The following is a 13,787-nucleotide window of genomic DNA, read 5'->3' on the forward strand; positions in this document are numbered from 1 at the left end:
ATAACTCCTTAAAATGTATTCTTTTTTGTTGAAGTACAGAATAAAAGTTAAATTTCTTATATATATAATTCCTTTACGAGGTTTCCAATTTCAACTTGAGATCTTCTAGTCGATTATGAGCTTTACAGACTTTTTAAATGGTTTTATTATAAGAACGACATGTGCGCAGCTCTAAATTTTTTACTATTAAAAAATTAGAAGTTTAAAGCTATTTATCTACTATTAAAAGATAGCAAATTATAAATGGGGTGTAGATTCAAGTAATGGACCACATGAATTTGCTTATAATTAAGTAATTTAGGGACCTCAGCAAAAAACTTATTATATTTTATTACTTTTTAATAAAGTGCACTTAATTTTTTTTAATGAAATGAAAATTCCCTTAAGTAAACTTTATTATATAATTTTACTTTTTAAAATATTTGGATTGAATCTTATTTTACGGAAATAAAAAATTCCTTAAGTAAATCTTAACAAGATTGTTAAGAAATACATATATATTTGTAATATATCACATGTATAAATAATCTAATTTACGTTAAAAGAATATAAATATTAAAATATTTAAAAGTAACCTTCTGGATGGCGAAGAGCTTCAAGTTCTTCAATATAATTCTCATCAGTTAACAATTGGTCTATTTTATGAAAAGTTTGACGTATAGCTTCTTGGTAGTTCCCTAAAAAAAAGATTAAAAATAATAAAAAATAGTGTGTATAATAGATTAAACCTTCTTTAAAAGATGGAAGAGATTTTAACTCTCTCACAAAGTAGTTACTGCAAAACAGTGCAACTTCTCTACCGCCGTGGCCATCAAAAACTGCATAAATTCCCGGTGCTGCTTCCTCCATTCTTAATAAAATTCATAAAAATTTATATATAAAAACAATAAAAATATATAAAGTTATTTAAAAATTAATAGCAACAATTCAATGCTATGGCTATCCTCCATAAATCTTCTCCATCCTTGCATGCTACTCACACACCAAATTAAATTCCCTCGTACATCTTAAAAATTAAGTATCAATAATGTTACTACTATTTTCATAGTATTTTTGTAAAGACACCACGGCCGGAGCAGGTTTCTTTTTTGGTGTTTGCTTTTTCTAAGTAGGGAGAAGATAATAACGCTCCCATGTCGAAATTAATAGTTTCGAAGTACTGTTTCAAACTTTGAAACTTTACTATTATAAATAATTTAAAAACGAATATAAACAACTTCAGTTAACCCCTTTAAGGAAATAGCATTCACCCTAAAGCAGAAAAATTCAAAGGAAAAGATTATTTGTATGTTATTACGAATTTATATTGTTTATGTTAAGTGATTTCCTGAAGTTGAAAATTATTGGCTTAGGAGGGAAACCACTGTACATATACTTTACTATAACAAAGATTAATATTAGGAATTAGCGAAACATCCATTTTGCATCGTAAGCATTTTAAGAAAAGTGACATAAAAATTGGCATGAATAGAGGTAAATCGGATGTAAGAATAATAATATGCTTTTTTTTAATAAGTTTGGTTTAACACAGTTTAAAATAACAGAAAGGCTTCGTTTGCTTAGTAGACAATGCATATAGAGCAAGTAAAATTGTGATAAAACTTTTCCTAATAAGTTGCCAAATTTATATATTAGACTTACGCAACCCCAAAAGTATAAATATAATTTCATTTTAGTAAAAAAGTTACGAGAATTATGTGGCGATGATCCTTCTTCGTTAAAACCTAAAAAGGTAATAATTTAGAGGGGTGCATTTTTTTTCAGGTGAAGTATAAGGCGTACTCTGTTCAGAATTGTATCATTAACTTTTCATTTTTTTTTTTTTTTTTCAATTAATTACCTTTTAAGTAATATTTATATAAATAAGAAAGACTTTTAAAATTTAATGTTTCGTCGTAAACAAAAAAGTGAGTAATTTTTATTAAAATTTTTTCCAACTTATGAGGTATAACCTTTTTATGCTCAACTTATGACTGCAGTATGCATCTAATATCTTAAAAAAATAACCAAGATAAATTTATAAAAAAATTATTTAATTTATTATAGAGAGAAAAGATTGTCTGCGAAAGCTACATACTACTATATTTAAAGTCAGCACTTTTAAAATATTCGGCAGCTATTTAAGAAGACTTTCAACCCTTTTCTTTCAGAAATTATATTTTTAGTAGTGACACTCCCTTCGTATTTATGACGGCTGTCATGTATAGTCATTATAATAAACGCTGTCTTACTTTTGTAGTTGTTGATTTTTTTTGATATTGTTAATTGTGTATTGTTTTCATAATTAAATTTGACTTAAAACTATCAAATTCACAATTTTTTATTATTTGACTCTCAATTTTTAGGCTCTACTTTCCTATTTCTGTTTTTATTATTCAAGGCCGTTAATATTATCATTTAATATTATAATGTTCTGTCCAGTATTAATATGTTAATGGTATATTATAATACAAAAATGAATTAAAAGTAAAAGATGCTAATGAGAAAGGATAACATCTCCCTTACATAAGATTGTTATAACTAACAAACAAAAAAAATGAATACCTGTGTGCTCTACATTTTAAGGGTACACAAGTAATCTGCTTTTGTTAAATGTAAGCTCAGAGAAGTGTAACTTTATATACTTGTGAGGTTAGAACTTTTGAGGGCAAAGCACATCTCAAATAGTGGCGGCATGCACATAGTTCAGGGGTGCACTAGTGAAAAGGAATTTAACCCGTCCAATCTGAGAAGTCAAATCTTCAGGAACATTGTTAGTACTGCGATGGTGACCCGGAGCTAACCACTTACTGCATTCTTCTACCTAGAAAATCGGGACTTTCACGATACTCCAGGAGTACGAGCGCTTACGAAACAATGCTAAGCGGTCTGCGCTCGAGTTACCGAGCATCCGCAAAGCGATTCTCCTGCTTGTTATCTTCCGGCAAGTTTAAAATAATAAACAAATTTTTGAAGAGTCTATTTTATTATGCTTTTGAATGTAATTGTATGTAATTTTTTATTCATACTACACTAGTTCTCGAAACATTTAGGCCTCAACATGTGATATTAACCTAACTGGAACCCATTTCCTAAGAAAAATTAAGTGGACGTGGGTCAGTTCGTAATAAAAAAGTGATATAAAAAATAAATATATAAGGTTAATGTAGAAAAAGATAAAAATTTAAAAGAATTGTAGTTTAATTATCTGACTGGCTTATTGAAAAATAAAAGACTTTGAGACTTTACTAATTTATAAATTAGGCAATATGCTCATTACGGAAGATTTGCAATATGACATTTCTTAAGTAATTTATCTCTAGAAAATTTAAAGAAACAGCATAGTTAAGTGAAATATGTGAAAACCTGTACTTCGGTTTAGAAATTATGATAAATGAGAGTTACACAAGTTTAAATATAGTTAAGGATTATAAGTTGTTTTTAAAGAACGAAAAGGAGGGTTATATTTATTTAAGTCGATATACTACTTTGGAAGCAGGAAAACTACTGTTTTTTGTTAAGAAAAAAAGAGCTTATGCGAAACTATGTCTAAATTAGTATGGATGTGTAATAGAAAGAAGTGACTATGAGAAGGTAAACCATAACTTAGTCAGAATGGAAAGTTTTAAAATAAGATCTGGTGGGTCGTAAAATGGGTGCAATGTGTAATTTGAACTAAGTGACTTGCAAGCTTTTAATTATATTTAAAAGGAAAAGAGTAATTTTACCTTGCTGGAGTAAACTCTGATAATCACGTGCTCATACTACGTAGTATACCATGTATTTATTATACCATGTCCGATTAGGTTCCACCTGTCTACCCACGACTTCCTCCTGAAGGTATAAATACTTTTCCTCTACAGGGTATTAAACTGTTCTCTCCTCATCTTTTTCTCTGTCATTCCTTGAAGACGAAAAGATTTTATATAAAATCTAAATGTAAGAAATTTTGGAAGCTATGATAAAAAAGTTGGCATTTTACACTATTTAGCTTCTTAGTAGTAGATTTAAAAAAGAATCAAAAACTGTATGGCGGAATTACTTTAAGATAAAGGGCGAGCATTAAGTATAGCATGGCCCAAAGAGAATGCAAAAGGTTATTAAAGACGGGCATCTTAGAATTGTTTGCTATAACCATTAGCAAATTCGCTGCCAAGTAGCGGAGCATAATTTGAGCTAAAAAATGTTACAGTATTAATCGTGTACTTGAGACTTTTATGAGAATGTGCGACGATTAGATAAGCTTAAATAATTTAAGCTATTTGAACCCTTAAGCCTTAAAAAATAAACTGGAAACAAGTATATTTATGAATTATGATACAAACGTGACAAGGCGAGAGCGCGGGGTCAAAAAAAAAATGCGACTGCTTACAATGCGCCAAAAAATCCTTAATACCGAGAAAATTGCCAAAAATGACAAATAGCAATAAATTTTATGAACCAGGATTTTTTTCTTATGTTGATTTACCGGTATTAAATCTTTGTAACTGGTATATTTATAAACTATTAGTTATATAATATAGTAGATAATTTATTTGATAAATTTAAAGACTCCTGGGAACACCACACACAATCAAAACCACTAATCAAAGGGAAGGAAAAAAAAAGAAAGTCGTGCTCGGGGGCTCTTATATATAAAAGATAACAATTAGCCCTCGCGCTCGCAAGGCACACCCCTCCAAGTCGCACGGATGCACATGGAGAGTAGCCTACTGTTAATGGTAAGCGGAAGAAGCGTGCGTTACCATTACAGCTGGTGCATATACCCAGAGCGGAACGACTAAAGCTAATAGAGATGAAGACTTCTCAAATCAAAATAGAAGTTCCAAAAACAATCGCGTTGGCCAGGGCCACCGCTTCCAGATCTTTGGCCACGCTGCAAGCTTTTTCGCTGCGCAACCTCGGTTGGTCAAATGCGGTGAGGGTCTTTTGATTGCGGTATGTACCAAAAAAGGAGACTCGCCGGCTAGATGTGCGAATTGCGGTGAGACACATACCGCCAAACTACCGAGGCTGCAAATGTTGCTCGCGGAGGCCCTTAGCAGCCTACCAACCTACGGGACCACGACATCCGATTACCACCTCGGATGCCACCATTACCCCAACTATATCCTATGCTCCCCACCTAGGAGCGAGTGCGCGCGCCAATCTCCCCCCTGCTAATTATCTTATTAACATTGGTAACGCTGAGACAGTTACTCGACAACAAGAAGTACAGCGATCGCAACCGACTCTAAGGCCGCTGTTATCTATTTTGACGACGAATCTCTCGACCATGCTCCAGACGTGAGAGTGAGAATTTTTTTGCAAAGGCTTATAAATTCAGAGACTTATCACCTCCGATTACTGTTTGGAATGGGGTGGCATTCAGGAGAAAAAATCACGAGTTGCAGGAGATAATGCAACATGGAAGAATAGATATCTGTGCTGTCAGCGAAACACTGCTCTCCCCTAATATACCACTTAACATCTGCAAATTTGCAACGTATTACCGGGATCGATTCTACACCGGTGGTGGAGGAATAGCTGCCTTGATCAAGCGAGGCATCCAACTCCATTTGATAGCATTACCAGCTCTGCAAGGGAACGAGCCAGTTGGTGTTACCCTTTACCTAGCTAGACAGGGGTTCTTTACTGTAATATCAACCTATAACCGCACAGTCACTACTCACGTTGTTCGATATTGACGCTCTTCTAGTACATAACTTTGCGGCCATTTTATGTGGATATTTTAACTGTAAACATCCTCCGTGGAGCAGTGGGGTTGCAAATTGGAGCGGTTACATCCTTCTACGCTGAGGAACGCGGGTTGAGAGTCCTAAGGCCACAGTTGCTAATACACCCGGAGAGGATGTCGGGCACAAATGACGTGTTGGATATCGCCGTGTTAAAAAATATAAGCCTTTTAAAGGCTATTTAGGCGCTATATTAATTGTCGTCGGATCATTAGCCTGCCCTGCTCGAATTTGGTGACGAAAAGGAAGCAATTAACATACTCCTGATCTTATCACGATTTGAAACGAATTCACTGAATCATTCGAGAAGTCGCTCCCACTATTTACGACACCACTGGGACTCCCGCTAAACTAAATAATGCGGTTGTCGAATCTGAGCGCGCGGTGGCAGAAGCTCACAGCAAAACGACGATGACAACGTGAGGTTATGTTCCGCCCTAAACACCTTCATGAGGGGCTAAAGGCATTGATATGCGACAGCCGGCGACTCATTCTAGTAGTCATAGCCTTCCAATTCGCAGAAGACAAATTAGCGCTAAACCGCCTTAATCAGCTCATCATGAAAAAGCTGTTGGCAAGTATATACTGCCAATGGGTACCAAATTAAACGAAGTATCTAAAGCTGGTGACATCGGTCGCGCTTATTTTTGAAAATTGGTTGAGCAAGTTACAAATCGCGGGCATTGAACTCGACCACCACTTCGCAACGGCGAAACAGTAGCCGAAAGCGTTGAAAGATAAAGCGAAAGGCTCCCAGCCCAGACAGCATCACTAAACTGATGTTAAAACAGTTGCCAGAGGCTACAATGAATTATCTATGCGGCCTCGTCAACCCGGCTATTTTCCAGGGCGTTTGAATGGCGGTAGTCGTGATGTTACCAAAGGGGTCGCAACCATCTTCAGACTCTCACAACTACCAACCCACCTGCTTTTGTCGCAGTTCATAAGATAGCTGAAGCAATGATACTTAATCGTTTGAAGGCAATTGTGAACGCTCGTGGAATATTACCAGAGTTTCAGTTTGGATTTTACAAGGTACACTTAACGTCCCAACAAATTTTTCGCCTAACCGAGTGGACGACCAGAGCCTTTAATTTTTAAATAAAGCCATCGGCGCTGCTCTCCTCGATGTTGAGACGACTTTTGATTGAGTATGGCATGCTGGCCTGTTATGCAAGCTACATGGTTTGGCGATATCGCACAGCCTTCATGAAGTTCTCAAGTCGTAGCTAACCGACAGGCCTTCTAACGTGCGAGTAGGTGCTCGCTGGCATCGCCTTGCCATCTTACAGCGGTAGTTCCGCAATGCTCTCTTCTATCACCGCTGTTATTAGCACATTATACGAGTGATATTGCTTTTTCGGGCCACCCTCGCCCGCGAGTCGTCATTTACGTGGATGGGTGGTGATTTATTCTTCGTCCAAGTCACCCGTTTTACTACGTCAGTATTTACAATCTTACCTCGAGCGCTTGCTAGCTGATGTCGTCAGTGGGACCACTCGACTAACGCAGCAAAGAGCAAGGCTCTTCTTATAACGAAAAAACGCCGTGCGCTACTGACATCCGTTAACTTTTAAAGGCATGGAAATTCCATGGTATTCTCGGGTAAAATACCTGCCATATAGATTCTGGGTTGTCGTGGCGTCCACACGTAAATTACGTGGCGCAAAAGGCCAAGGCTTTATGTGTCGCGCAATCGGCCGATTATGACATATGCATCACCTGTCTGGGGCCTACAACTTATTGGCAATAACGTCTTCACTTTAAGCGTGACAAAACAAACTGCACCATCTTTTAACACACGCGCTGTGATTTGTGCGCACCACTTCGATATGAACTCTGAAACGAGCTGCTAATGATGGCGTCGCCCTCTACGAACAGATAACTGGACACGCTAATCGCCTATTAGCGTGTGGAACGGAGCACATACCGCCGCCCACGCGACGCACTCTTAGCATGACGGTTGATAGCTAAGTTGGTGGTCTAACGTAAAGGGCACATGCTAAGGTAATTATTTTACTTGCACCCGTGGACGACTAAAAACCTGTTTGAGAGCTCGTTTATTCGAAGTTGTTAACTCGAACGAGTGCCAGGAAACGCCATTAATAAATAAATAAACAAATAAACCCTCGCCGGTTTAAGCCCTGGTCTATACACCACAGATAAAGACGTATCATTTCACAATATTGGTTTTCTACAAAAAGGCTTATTAATAGATGAGCGAAGACAGTAACTACTTTACTTGTTTAAAAAATGGTAAAGGATTTTCCTCACGCGAGTTGACCAAAGAAAGTAGGAAATATAAACCTTTTTTTTCGCCTATACAGATCTATCCTTGAAAGTTATTATCAAATGTTTTATATATGTACATAAAATTAAACTATTAAATAAAGAACTAATTTTTAGCCTTCATTTAAAATTATAATTTAATTAAAATTCTTATAATAAACTTTAAAAAAGTTTCTAACCAGATTTTATTTATTATAACAATTTATATATAAGGCGCATGCTGTAAGGGTTTTTGGTATTTTAAGCTTGGCAATTATGATCAAAAGCTTTATATAAAACGAAATTTAAAATTTTATTTAATTCATTAATCACTCAGAGAAACTATATTCAATAAAAAAAATAGATATAAGCATAAACTGTTTTTCTTTAAAAGATGAATAGTTAAAACATTTAAACCGTCAAGAGGTAGTTTTTCAGTCTTCGGAATTCTATAAAACTATATAAAAATTATTACTATATTAACCAATATAATTCGTTTTTTATTCAATATGCAAAAAAAATATAATTTTTACTAATCTTATACAGTTTTTTACAAACAACTCGTGCAGACAAAAAACAATTCTAAATAAAAAAATTCCAATTTCACCCTTTTTAAAAAAATTTAAGAATCAATTTTGTTATAATGCGACTTTCAAAAATATCATTACTCTATTTTGGCTTTACAAAAAAATTTAATAGTCATATTATTTTCTCCTTCAATTTTTCAAAAAAACTTTTATCATCGTTTTTGCTATTCTGTATTTCTTCATCAAATTGCTTAAGAAGTTCTTTTTGTTTCTCTGTTAAATTTTTTGGTATTTTTACTTTAAAGGTAACAATTTGATCGCCTTTCTGGTAATTATTAAGCTTATAAAACCCTTTGCCTCGCAATTTTACTCGATCGCCAGGTTGTGTTCCTGGGGGAACCTACAAGTGGAAATTACAAATAAATTTTAATGATAAAGAAGAATTCGGCTAAAATTTAATTAAATTTAATTATATAATATATATATATATAAAAATCCGCAATAATTTATTTATAAAAAAAATTGCCTTCAGTTCCACATCTCCATACAGCGAGGGAACCCGGGCGACTCCCCCAAGACACGCCTGAGAAAGACTAATGTCTACATCCACATGCACATTATTTCCAATGCGTTTAAAAGTCTCGCTTTCTTTGACCTTAAAAAAATTAATCATTATAAATATTTCTGAATTAAAAAAATAAAAAAAAATTAAGAAAATGTAATTAATAATTAAAAAATAAAAATTATTTAAAAGAAATATTAATTATCATAAATATTAGAATTAAATAAAAAATTTAATAAATAATCAAAGGCACGTTCAACTGCAGAATTAAATTTCCTCGTGGAGCAGACGAGGGGCCAGCGTGGCCGCGATTACGGATTTGTAACTGCAAGCCACTTTCCACACCTAAAAAAATTATTGTATTAAAAAAAAAAGTAATTAAAAAATAAGTTATTTAAAAAAATAAAGTTTTATAAAACCAGTAGCTTCAAAAATTTAAATTTTTAAAAATTAGTGGTTATAAAAATATAAAGATTTAAAAGAATTAGCTTTGAAAAATAATTTTAAAAAGTATTATATAATCAATGGCTTGAAAAAAGGTATTATAAATCAATAGCTTTAAAAAAAAATTAAAAATAAGTTTTATAAAATCATTCGTTAAATAAAAATTTTTAATAAAAACAGTATTTTGAAAAATTATTAAAAAAATAATTTTTTCAAATTCAGTAGCTAATCAGAATAATGTTAAAAATTATAAAATTAGTAGCTAAAAAAAAATTGAGTAAAACTTAATGCAACTCACCCGCTGGAATATCCACTTCTACAGTAGTAGACTCCGGCTTGAGGCCGCGGCCTTTGCAAGTGGTGCACGGATCCTTAACAACTTCGCCTAAAAGTCAAGTAAATTTTATTTTTATAAAAAAAAATAAATTGTAATTGATATTAATTAAAAATATTATAGGCAAATCAATAAAAAGAAGTAACCCGCAACTAATAATAAAAAATTAATGAGTAAATGATAAAATAAAAATGAAATTCGTGATTAATAATCAACAAATAATCAGGGGAAAAAATAACTTGTAATTTATAATAAAAATGGATAATAAATAAAAATTACTAGAAATTATTTATTATAATAAAAAAGATAAATTAAAAAAATATTATATCGAAAATAATGTTAAAGACTAATATAAAAATTAAATCTTTAGTAATAATAATAATAAATTAATTCGTAAATAACAATAAAAAAAGATCAAGTAAAAAAAGTTGCTAATTAACAATATAATAACATACTAAATAATGTGATTAACAAAAATAATAATATATTAAAAAAATAACCAAATTAATTTGTTATTAATAAAAAAAACAAAAAAAATTGTTGGCAAATAATAATGATAAAGAGATCATTTTAAAAAAAACTCGTTATTTAAATATTAGTATTATTCTTTGGTGATAAATAATATAAAAAAGTCAAGCAAAAAACATAGTTCGAACTTAATAATAAACATTAACTCGTTAATAGTTAACAAAAAAAAGACAATTAATATATAAATAATCGCAATTATTAAAATAATAATATTTAATAATATTAAAAGTCAAGCAAAAAAAATAGTTCAAAAAAAAAGGTTAAGAAATAATTCGTGAACAGAATAATAAAAAAGGACAATTAATTAAAAAAATTCACAATTAATAAAATAAACCAATCAAAACTCACCTGTGCCACCGCATCGGCTGCAAGTGGATATAACATTCATGAATCCCGAAGACATCATTTGCTATAAAGATTTTAAAATTTTTAAAAATAATTAAATTTCAGTAAATTTAGATTTAAAAAACTTGTCCAGTGCCGCGACAAGGTGAACATTTTTCGGGTTTGGTGCCTGGACGAGCACCTACAGATTTTTTTTAAAAAAATATATCCAAAAAAATAAAGTAAAATATGCTTAAAAAAAAAAATTACAAGCTTTTTTTAAAAAAAAGAAAAAATAATAAATTTCAAGTTTTTTTTAAAATATAAAATCGAGAGCAAATAATAATAAACCTAAAAAAATTTTTATAAAAAAAAGATCGAGAAATAATAAAGTAAAATTTACTTTCAAAAATTTAGACGCAAATAATAAAGCGACAACTTTTATAAAAAAAACTGAAAAATAAGTATAAAATTTACTTAAAAAAAAAATTCAAAAGCAAATAACAATAAATCTAGAGATTTTTTTAAAAAATTATCCAAAAATAATAATAAAAGTAAAATTTATTAAAAACCATAAAAGCAAAAGCAAAAAAATAAGAGAACTACAACTTTTTTATATAAAAGTTCTATAAATTATTATAAGTGTAAAATTTACTTTAAAAATTTTATAAAAATTTATTAAAAATATAATTTAGTAATAGTATAGAAAAATATTATAATTTACTTAAAAGTATAAATACTACAATTTTTAAGTAGAACTAATCCGATAGCGAATAATAATTATATAAAAATTCTAATAAAAAATAATATTAGTTTATATATAAATTTACTTAAAATAAATAAAAAGCAAAAATTCACTTGTATAAAAAAAATTCGTAAGCAAAGAAAAACAATTATTTTATTCTAGATTAATTCAAAGTAATAATATATAAAAATAAAATACGAGAATAACTAAATTCATATAAAATAAATTCAAGTGAAAATAAAATTTATAAAAAAGATTACAAAAATAAATTGTAGTATAAATGTAATTCTTTAATTAAAAAAATTAAATCAATATTGGATACATAAAATAATCTGCAAGTATTTTTATAGTAAAACCTGTGCCGGAACAGTTGGAGCACGTGAGAAGCGCTCGATAAGAGATACTTTTTTTACAGCCGTGAACCGACTCCATAAAATCAAGATCTACAGAAGCAACTAAATCATCCCCTCGTTCGTGAAATTGTCTTTTGCCTTCAAGTTTATTGAAAATTTATAAAAAAGTAATCTTCTAGTATAAAAAAAGTACCAAAGTTCCCGAAAATGTCGAAGGAGACCCCCCCTTGCCCACCAAAGCCACGCATGAATTCTCTAAAAACTTCTTCGGGATCAAAATGAGGATTGGCTCCTTTTTTATAAAATAATAAAATTAAATTTAAATTTATAAAGTTTTATGATCTTTTTTTTTTACTTTGAAATCCTCCTCCCTGAGCATCTCCAGCAAATCCAAAACGATCATACTGTGACCTCTGTTTTTCATCGCTAAGAACCTAAATATTAAAGTATAAAATAAATTATTTTATAAATAATTTTTTAATATTTAAAAGTACTTCATATGCTTCACTAATCTCAGCGAATTTCTGATGCGAATCTTTATTTTTGTTGGCGTCCGGGTGATATTTTTTAGCTAACTATTTATTTATTTTTTTTATTATTTCAAAAAAAAAATATTATATTGAAAAGTAGACATAACAAAAGATAAAAAAATAATAATACCTGATAATAAGCTTTTTTAATGTCAGAAGCAGTAGCTTTTTTATCAACTCCTAAAACTTCATAGTAATCTTTTTTACTATTTGAATCTATAAAAAAAAAATACTATTATTAAAAATTATAATTGTTATGTATAAACAATAACAAGCAAGAAAGCTATTAATACCTCTACTCGTGTGAAATAAAAATTTTGAAGTAAAGTTAAAGGTTTCCCTAAAAGCTAAGTAATGAAATTTAAATTATTTATTAAATTTAGATGTATATAAAGTTTGTTAGAGAATACAATAGATGAAAAAAGTAGATGTAATATTTACTGAGAGCTTGAAGTGAACACTGCTTCAAAAGGGGATTGCAAAGTTTAGCTGAGGTAGATATGCTTACAATTCTAGTAATCACTTTACTTGAATAAGCTATTCGATTTAAAGCAAGTTTGCTTATCATTATTATTCCTATGAAAAAAATAAAATAAAAAGTAATATTACTTAAAAAATTAATTAATAATACTTTCACTTACGCTTTTAATGAAAAAGAGATCTCACGAAGGCTTACTCTCGCTCCCAACCACCACATAAAACTTCTATAATATCGTCACGTGACTTTTTTGTGTTAACGAAAAGTTCAAAAAATTTATATAATGAAAATTTTAAATGTTTTTTAATTTTTCAAAAAACTTTACTTTATTATTGATTATTATAGTTATTACAAAATACAAGTTATAGATAATATTAATTTTTTTAAATAGTATAGAAAGTTTTATAATAAAAATATCCTAATTATTTTAACTTTACTAAAATTTTCTTAAAAGTTTTACAAATATTTCATTTATTATTTTATACTACTTTTTGGTATTTTGTGGATGCAATACTAATTACTACTGTCAAATGACTTGAAAGCGCTTACACTGCTAAAAATCTAGCATCAAATGTTGTTTTTGATAGTATTTATGGAAACTTTTGTTATCTATAATATCAAGTTTACAGTTGTAAGCATTTTGATACACAGAATTAGATGAAAATAGAAAACAATTTAAGAGGCGCATCTGTGCAAAAGGATACACCTTAGTTGCTTGCCTTCTCCCTATATTTTTTGGTTTTTGTAATAAAATTTAACAATTGAACGGTAAAGCTCTATAAAGTGTAAGAACAAAAGCTGCTGCCTATAATAGAGGGCGCTTTGTGGACAACATTAAGGATGCTTTGTAAAAGACTTACTGCCCGCCACCGCAGCGTTTTGAGTTTTTCTTATTCTATAATACACCAGCGAATGATACGCCGATTTACTCGTTTAAAGTTTCGAGCTTTATTGTTATAACAATAAACTAGCCGCGTTCT

At 30.7% G+C, this 13,787-nt stretch overlaps 1 protein-coding gene and 1 long non-coding RNA gene across 2 annotated transcripts; both read right to left on the minus strand.

Annotated features, from left to right (window-relative positions):
* Positions 1–581: 581 nt before the first annotated feature.
* Positions 582–1,174, minus strand: LOC135144975 (uncharacterized). The gene is made up of 4 exons (XR_010283287.1): positions 1,066–1,174; positions 925–1,006; positions 729–850; positions 582–677 (listed from the first exon to the last, which is right to left on the minus strand). It is a non-coding gene; the product is annotated as an uncharacterized LOC135144975 (long non-coding RNA).
* A 7,701-nt stretch (positions 1,175–8,875) lies between these two features.
* LOC135144983 (chaperone protein DnaJ-like) lies at positions 8,876–12,866 on the minus strand. The gene is made up of 13 exons (XM_064077104.1): positions 12,771–12,866; positions 12,623–12,676; positions 12,460–12,545; positions 12,294–12,374; positions 12,155–12,233; positions 11,993–12,091; positions 11,803–11,937; positions 10,848–10,903; positions 10,726–10,786; positions 9,814–9,900; positions 9,325–9,416; positions 9,036–9,164; positions 8,876–8,899 (listed from the first exon to the last, which is right to left on the minus strand). Exons 6-13 carry the CDS (start codon positions 12,045–12,047, stop codon positions 8,876–8,878), a joined length of 639 nt encoding a protein of 212 aa, XP_063933174.1. The 5' UTR covers positions 12,048–12,091; positions 12,155–12,233; positions 12,294–12,374; positions 12,460–12,545; positions 12,623–12,676; positions 12,771–12,866.
* Positions 12,867–13,787: the final 921 nt, after the last annotated feature.

The sequence above is a fragment of the Zophobas morio genome, unplaced genomic scaffold (genome assembly GCF_036711695.1).
Source record: "Zophobas morio isolate AGI-343-1 ecotype UQ-CSIRO unplaced genomic scaffold, CSIRO_AGI_Zmor_V1 ptg000115l, whole genome shotgun sequence".
Classification (NCBI taxonomy): Eukaryota; Metazoa; Arthropoda; class Insecta; order Coleoptera; family Tenebrionidae; genus Zophobas; species Zophobas morio.